Source organism: Quercus robur, chromosome 8, assembly GCF_932294415.1.
Source record: "Quercus robur chromosome 8, dhQueRobu3.1, whole genome shotgun sequence".
Classification (NCBI taxonomy): Eukaryota; Viridiplantae; Streptophyta; class Magnoliopsida; order Fagales; family Fagaceae; genus Quercus; species Quercus robur.
In genome coordinates, this window is record NC_065541.1 from 21,865,986 (window position 1) to 21,874,950 (window position 8,965).

An 8,965-nucleotide genomic window follows, 5' to 3' on the forward strand; every position below is an offset into this window, starting at 1 on the left:
TTTATTCAACATTTAAATTTAACAACATACTCCATATCATTAAATTATTTACATTTGGCTCATTTTTTTTAAATTAAACATATAATATTTTATTTAAATTCAACAAATAAAATTGTTCTTATAAAGTCTTCCCATGAAATGTTACAATGCATTAATGGAAAAATGAAATACAAAACAAATACCAATTTAGAAACACTCAATTAAAAAAAAATAATAAATTTTTTATTATAAAGTAATCCCATAAAACGTTACAATACATCAATAGAAAAAGAGAATACAAAACACATGCTATTTTAGAAACACTAAATTTATAATAATAATAATAATAATATCAAACCAAATATATCATACAATAAACTAATAGTTATGGATATACTAACTTCATAGCAACAAAATGAAAAAAAAAAAAAAAAGGTTACAATGCATATTTAGTACATTATAATTATCATCAAATTTGGGAAAACAATAGGATGTTAACGAAGAAAGAGAGAAAGAGATTCGTACAAGAAATCAAACATCAATTAAATAAATTAATTAGCAACCGTTAATTAGAAAACAAAGAGGTTGACAACTAAAGAAGTAAAAAATTAATTAAAGATGACCTTACGAATGTCTTTAAAAATTTTATAAGGCAATTAAATAAATCATTAAATTCACTTAATTAAATCATATAATCAACAATTAAATACAATCATACAAAATTTAAACTTAAAACTAATCAAACTCTAATCTAGAAAACCATATTTATTATCAAAACTAAAAGGAAGACGTTCTTTAGTAATAATAGAAATATACAAGAAATAAAGATGAAAATTTTCAAAATCCTTTTTTTGACATTTCATTTATCATTATTTATAAATAAATAAAAAATTCCTTAAATGCTGATATTCTTCACACACCACAACTTTTAAAAATCTAATGAAAGGTTCTAAGATTTTAACTCTCATTTAATGCCTCTATTATGAAAATCACCAGCCATAAAAATATGATAATAATAAGAAAGTTATAAATGAGATCATGAAAAAACTAATTAGCCACTATTATTATAGAATAGATGTCTTTTTTATGCATCTAAGGAAGAGTAATACTACAGTTACAAATTATTTTACAATATTTTTACAAACTGTTGATGTGGCCAGTTTCTTATTGGTTTTCATCTAGGCTCACCATTAACATCACTTTTTCATTTACTAATAACCACTCACAATATCGGCAATTTGTAAAATTTTATGTAAAAAAGTTTGTATTTCTAGCATTACTCATCTAAGGAAATGAAATGAATAGAGTTTACTTATTAAGGTATATGTAAAGATTCATGTTAAAAAAATATGTATATGTTTTTTTGAAAAAAAAAAAAAGTATATGTGAGGTTTTTATTAACTTAAAAGACAATGAAAAACCAATTTTTAATAACTACAACCGTCGCTACTCTATAAATCACAAAGAGTTATGATCTTTTAGATATATACCACTATATTCAACTTATAAATTACAACCTAAATCAATCATACAATTACACAATCAAAGCATGAACATGTAACATGAATTACCTTCTAATTTACTGCTTAGAATTTTCACAATTATTGAAAGACAAGTGCCAAATTTAATTTTTAGAAAACATCAAGACCCTATAAGAATTTTAATTTTTTTAACTTCCAGAAAAAAATATTACCCACATTATTTCAACCCTTATGGAAAAGAAGGTTTACATGTAGCATGCAAAACGTGTTTAATTGACTTAGAGATGTAAAAATTAGTCAACCAACTATGGTAGAATTAAGGTTTCAAAATTTAAATAAAACAATTTTACAATAATAAAAAATTATTTTGTGATAAATCTGATTATGAAATGCATTACTTTTCATTAAATTAGTTTAAATTAAATAATAATAATAATAACTATTAAGCGTAGCAAAATAATTGAAAATACTATAGCAAAATAATTTTTAAATGTGTGAATAATACCGTAGAACCTATTTTTAATGAAAAAATTGCTGAAAAGTGAAATTTGAAAGTCCGTGATGTTCACGCTAAAATGTCAACAAAATCGGCTATCCAAAAAAAAAAGTGAAAATGCAAAACGCAACGCATGAAACGTGGATCCAAACCGGACCTAAGTATACGGTTGGATTCAGCATATGCGCGTTTCATGTTTTGCTTTTTCTCTTTTTTTTTTATTTATTTTTTTTTATGCATGCGTTTCAGGAGACAGAGAGAACTATTCACGCACTATTTACAGGACCCACAACCACTTTATTCAGAAAAACATATTAAAAATGGATCCCACAGCACTATTCACACATTTAAAAATTATTTTACTACAGTATTTTTAATTTTCAGCAAAATAAGCTGTATTCAAACGGATCCTAATTCATTTGGTAGTGTACTTTGTCGGTATAAAGTACAAGATGGCAGCAAAGATATGCCCACATTGTTTCAATAAGCAAGAAGTTTACATTGTGATGGGGCGGTTCAAAAATTTCATCCCTGCATTGTTTGGTGGTTTGGCTCTCATTCTTTTGGTTCAAGCTCAGGATCAATCAGGTATGATAATCTAAGTCCTGGAATATTATTCAATTAATTTTTGGTTATCTGGTTAACAAGCTGAGGAATTGTTCTGTATGTCTCAGGCTTCATAAACATAGATTGTGGACTAGCAGCAAATTCGAGCTATTCAGAGCCCACAACAGGCATAATTTACATTTCTGATGTGACCTACATTGACACTGGTGTAAGTAAGAGCATACCACCTGAATTCAAAGATGGCCTACAACTACAAGCGTGGACACTCAGAAGCTTTCCAGAAGGAATCCGGAACTGTTACAGCATATACAACATTACACAAGGCACTAAATATATTGTCCGAGCAATTTTCTCCTTCTTTTATGGGAATTATGGTGGTCGGGGCAAATTGCCTGAATTTGATCTGCATCTTGGACCAAATTTGTGGGATACCATCAAAATAGAGAATATTTCCGTTAGTGTAATCAAGGAGCTCATACATGTTCCATCTCTAAATCACATACAAGTCTGTCTTGTAAACACTGGTCTTGGGACACCATTTATATCAGCACTAGAGCTAAGGCCAATAAACAGTTCATCGTATGTGACAAATTTTGGATCATTGTCGCACTTCTTTCGCTCTGATTTGGGTTCAGAAAAAGGATACAGGTGAGTCATTTCATTTAAAATCTCATCCTAGCTACTCACGTATGTAGTTTCTCCTTCAAATTTGAACATGGATTATATTAGCCCCTGGCTTGTTCTGACTATATATGTTTACTTAGGTATAAGGATGATGTTTATGATCGCTATTGGTCACCCTATGACTACAATGATTGGAAAGCTGTAAGTACCTCGTTGACAGTAAACTCAGAAAGACATAATGCTTACTGGGTACCATCTGTTGTCATGAGTACTGCTGCTACACCAATAAATGAGAGTGCTCCCATGGAATTCTACTGGCAGCCAACTGACACAAATTCTGAATTTTATGTCTACATGCACTTTGCTGAAGTTGTAAAGCTAAGAGCCAATGAGTCCAGATCATTCAACATTACAATAAATGGTACCAAAGAGCCAAAGAGTCCAGAGCACTCTTATGGACCCCTTTCTCCTAGATACTTGTTGACGGATACTGTGTACAGCAGAGCGGCCTTGACAGGAGGAAAATATGTTTTCTCTATCGTCAAAACTGAGAATTCAACACTTCCACCAATCATCAATGCAATTGAGATATATACAGTCAAAAATCTCTCACGATCAGAAACCGACCAACAAGATGGTATGTTATTATGCACAAAAAAGTACTTATAAATTACATGGCATTCACTTATTGAGTTGTTACACGAGTGACTTGGTATGCCTTTTGCAAAAGATACTTTCTGGTTCCACACATACTTTTCTCAGTTTTCACTATCAGTGTGGTGCCATATCCTCGTTTACATAGAGATTTACTTACTTGAACGAAAATATTACTTGGTGCCATAACAAACCTCAAGTCAACGTACGGAGTGGATGGTTGAAGTTAACAACAGTTTAAACTATGAACAAAGGGTCCTAACCTCATCAAAAGATTTGTAGCCCCCTATAGCTCAAAGCCAAAGCAATAAATTTTATCGGTCTTAGTTTGATTTCTAAAGCACAAGCGGTTCATGTATCTCAAAGAATAGTAATGATAAGAAAGAGAAAATGAAAAGAAATATTGTGAACATTAAAAAATTGTTTCTCCATGACATGGGCGGCGGTACTTTATGCTCAGGGGGTTCAATTGAACCCCCTAACCTGAATTTTTTTTAAAAAAAAATTTATATATAATTTTTTTTTATTAAGTATAATTTTTTTGATACATTTATTAAGTATAATTTACTTGAAAATATGTTTGTACTTTTCGGCTTAAATCTTGTACACTCTAACCACATATCAGCCCAGCCAAAAATCAAACAATATAGATCACAGGTCTCTCTAAGAGTAAAAAGAGAATGTTTGTAAGTCGTAGGTGTCTTTTTTTATTATAAACTAGTCATAAACCCGTGCATTGCGCGTGATAATATTATTATTTTAGTTATTATTGGTTAATAGTTGGTTTTTCATTTTCTTTCAAGTTAATATATTGACTTTTAAAAAATATAAAATCTAATATATTAATTCAACAACAATAATAATAATAATGTTGAATAAAATAATATGAAAAGAAAAAAAGTAAAAATAAAAGATATAACAATAAACACCAAATTAATTATCTCTAAATAAATACCAAATTATTTAAATCATATTATGTAATATTATAATATTACATTCTTATATAGTATCTTTAATTATTTACAATGCAATATGATAAAATTTAACAACCAAAGTGAAGAAAAAAAAAAAAAACCTAAAACACAATTAAATCGCATCAACCTAAAGTAGAATTCTAAAAAACACAAAAATTTCACAACCTAAAGCAAAGATGCAATATATATATATATATATATATCACAAAAAATTGAGAGAGAAAGAGAGAGAAATAATTTTTTTGTGAAGAAAAATTATGCATATAATGGAAAAGAGAATGCCAAATTTATACAAAAAGGATAACAATAAGAAGAAACAAAATAAAGGGATAGATGAAGAGTGATATTAAGAGAGAGGGTAATGGGGAGATGAAAATGTAAAGGGAAATAGAAAGGTTTGAGAAAGTGTAAATGTTAAAAAAAGTGAGTACAATTTAATTTATTTAAATTTAAATAAAATATTATATTTTAATTAAAAAACGAAAATATAAATAATTTAATTATATGGAGGATGTGACTGAGTTTAAATATTGAATAACATAAGATGAAAAGATTAAAAAAGTAAAAGTATAATATATATAACAATAAACACCAAATTACCCAAATCATATTATGTAATAGAATAATATATATTATATTCTTATATATTATCTTTTTTAATTTTTTTTTATAACGCAATAGTATAATATTTAACAATCAAAGAGAACAAAAAAATTTAAAACACAAAACTAAATTGTACCAACCTAACGTAGAGTTATAACAAACACAAAAATTTATCAGCTTAAGCAGAGATGTAGGAAAATAAAAAAATAAATAAATAAATAAAAAACTCCAAAAATTATTGTGTGTGTGAGAGAGAGAGAGAGAGAGAAAGAGAGAGAGGGAGAGGGAGGGAGAAACAACCTTTCTATGATGGAAAACTATACAAAGAATGGAAAAGAGAATAACAAATTTATAGAAGATAGTGCGAATATGAAGAGACAAAATATAGGAAGTTGAATGGAAAGATAAATAGTGAGATTAAGGTTGAGGGTAGTGGGGAGATGAAAAGGTAAGGGAGGCAAAGATGAAGAGACAAAATAAAGAAAGATGAAAAGTGATATTAATGTTAAGGATAGTGGGGAGATGAAAAGGTAAAGGCATGAGAAAGGTTGGAGAAAAATAAAAATTGTTCTTATAAAGTCTTCCCATGAAATGTTACAATGCATCAATGGAAAAATGAAATACAAAACAAATATCAATTTAGAAACACTCAAATAAAAAAAAAAAAATAAAAGAATAAACAATTTTCTTATAAAGTATTCCCATAAAATGTTACAATGCATTAATAGAAAAAGAGAATACAAAACACATGCTATTTTAGAAACACTAAATTTATAATAATAATAATAATAATAATAATAATATCAAACCAAACATATCATAAAATAATAAACTAATAGTTATGGATGTACTAACTTCATGGCAGCAAAATGGAGTAAAATAAAAATAAAAATAAACGTTACAATATGCATATTTAATACATTAGAATTATCATCAAATTTGGGAAAAGAATAGGATGTTAACAAAGAGGGAGAGAAAGAGATTAGTAAAAGAAATCAAACGTCAATTAAATAAATTAATTAGTAACCGTTAATTGGAAAACAAAGAGACCGACGGCTAAAGGAGTAAAAAATTAATTAAAGATGACCTACGAATGTTATTATAAACTTTACAATGCAAATAAATAAATCGTTAAATTCACTTAATTAAATCATATAATCAACAGTTAATAAAATCATACAAAATTTAAACTTGAAACTAATCAAACTTTAATCTAGAAAATCATATTGTAAGGACACGATTTGTAACGATCCAAAACGATACTGGGCTCGCTCGTAAATAGGCCCAAACAATATAATTTGTAGAGCGTGGGTGTTAAGAACTAGATTAACTTTTGTGGAATGAAAAGGTTCGCCCTCGCGTATATTCAAGGCTCAAAGCAAACACAACGATCGTTTTCTTTTGATAATAGATACAGCTCTTTTTCTTTAGGTGTTCTTCTTAATCAATTCATACGTTCTTTTCTTTTTCTCTTCCGTTTTTCACCTCCTCTCGTGCATGTTCTTCTTTCAGTTTATATATCCCCCTTTCTGTTCCATCCTCACCACACACGTGTAGGTTGGGTTCGGGGGATTTCTTTCTGTCTCATCTAGCACCTCCTGGAACTTCCTATGGGCAGCTGTAAGGCTGCCTCCTTACTGTTCAGGTATCACTTCCACATTAATGTGGCCAGAGAGTTGGTTAAGAGATAATTAATGCGGAGGCAGCTGTAGTTATAGATATTTGTTTGCCTTTTCTTTCTTACCCTTGGTCTATTATCCCATCTTCAATGGTGACGTAATTCTGAGGTCTGTTGTATCAAGACCGCGTCCTGATCGTCCTCGGACGCAAACTGCCGAGGAGTATGGCGTCCTCGGACAAACACGTAACTCTACTTTCGTGATATCGACTACCACCCTCCCTCGGTAATTACCCATATGACCTGACTTGGCCTCCTCGGATGGATATGTGTCCTCGGATGGGCCACAGGCCCAACGATCCTGACCTTAATGGGCCTATTAATTGGCTGGCCCCCACAATAGCCCCTCAAAATCCTACTTTTTGACTCCTTGGGAGAGAAGGTGGATTTTGATGTCATAAGCCCGTACCTATGCGTGTTTTGGGGTATGCCCCTGACGCTTCAGCATCCCGATTTTGGCAGCATTAAATTTTGACAACGACCTTGTCTCCCACGTTCGACGGTGAGATTTAAATCAAACGGCAGAGGGCCTCCCTTGTTTTGTGAGCGGGAACTTTATCGCTCACAACCTTCATATGACTATAAAAGCGTTCTCAAATTAACCCTGTACCTCACCTTCAATGATTACGTGGTTCCAGAGTTCATACATTGAACCTGCCTTTCTCTATTTTCGTTATTTTCCTGGCGACTACAAATAATCGTACTTTGTCCGAGGTCCTTCCTTTGAACCTGTAAGTCTTCTCGAAGTTTTTACCACTTTTATTTCAAACCCAACAGTCTTTTCTACAAGTCTTTTAGAAAAATGGGGAAACAAAAGAATCCATTTCGATGTCTCGTTGAATCCGAGGAAGGTATTAGAAACTTTCGCTCTAAGTATAAAATCCCCTCAACGGTAGGGATGAGGTACGCAGCCCAAGAGGAATGGGCTGATGCCATACAAACTGGGGAAGTAGTTATTCCCATGATTGCCTTTATAGAGAGCGGGATGACTATCCCTATGGATAGTATCACTAGGAGCTACCTCAACTTCTTTAGACTATCCCCCACCCAGTGTGCTCCAAACATGTTTAGGGTCCTGGGTAGTATAGATGCTCTGAATAAGAGAATGGACCTAAAGTTAACCCATCATGATGTGAATTGGGTGTACAACCTCCATCACTTAACCGGCCAGGGGTATTATCTCAGGTCTAGATATCCTGAGGTAAGGTTGATTCAGTGCCTTCCCACTTCAAACAAGAACCTAAAGGAAGATTTCCTTATTCTCTTTGGGGAATGGCACGATGGTCTATCTTGCCCGACAGTAGAGGGAACACCAGGTGGGCGCGTAGTCATAGATCTATAATATTTAGTTCACGAGCACATTTCGTTTACTTTTTTCTTTTTAATTATTTTTGTCTCCAACAATTTTCACTCTCGATTCAACGGTTTTGCAGATAGACGCTACACAAAACCCAATCTTAAGTTAGTCAACAAGGCGAACCTGGATAAGTTGCTGAAAGCCGAAATATACGTGAACGAGGCTGACGGTCAGCTCCGGGCAGCGCACTTAATTCTCGGCTATACCCCCATTTCCTTTGCTTTTCAGGCGCCGAAGTGCGTGATTAGAGCTCGCGATCCTCGGCTTCACCGTATCAGTGTTGCCTATGAAGGGTTCATTGTTCCAGAGGGTATTCCGCTTCCTCAGTACACATCTCGCACAGAGCTTCTTTTCGTAGCCAGCGTCCCGGCAGGAACTTCTTCATCCCTACCTACCCTTAGGGAAAAGGAAGTAAAAGGGAGAAAGGAAAAGAAGAAAGGCGAGAAAAAGATCGTAGCAGTCTCTGAGTCCTCGGACGATTTCGGGATTTTTGATCAACCCATAAGCCCTGAGGAAGATCCTGCCGAGATGGGGATACAAAGAAAACCCTAA

The 8,965-nt window shown here is 32.2% G+C and overlaps 1 protein-coding gene across 1 annotated transcript; it reads left to right on the top strand.

The window, feature by feature from the left end:
* Window positions 1-2,408: 2,408 nt before the first annotated feature.
* On the top strand, window positions 2,409-8,965 carry LOC126696041 (LRR receptor-like serine/threonine-protein kinase IOS1). The gene is made up of 4 exons (XM_050392829.1): window positions 2,409-2,544; window positions 2,631-3,171; window positions 3,288-3,784; window positions 8,490-8,965. Exons 1-4 carry the CDS (start codon window positions 2,409-2,411, stop codon window positions 8,963-8,965), a joined length of 1,650 nt encoding a protein of 549 aa, XP_050248786.1.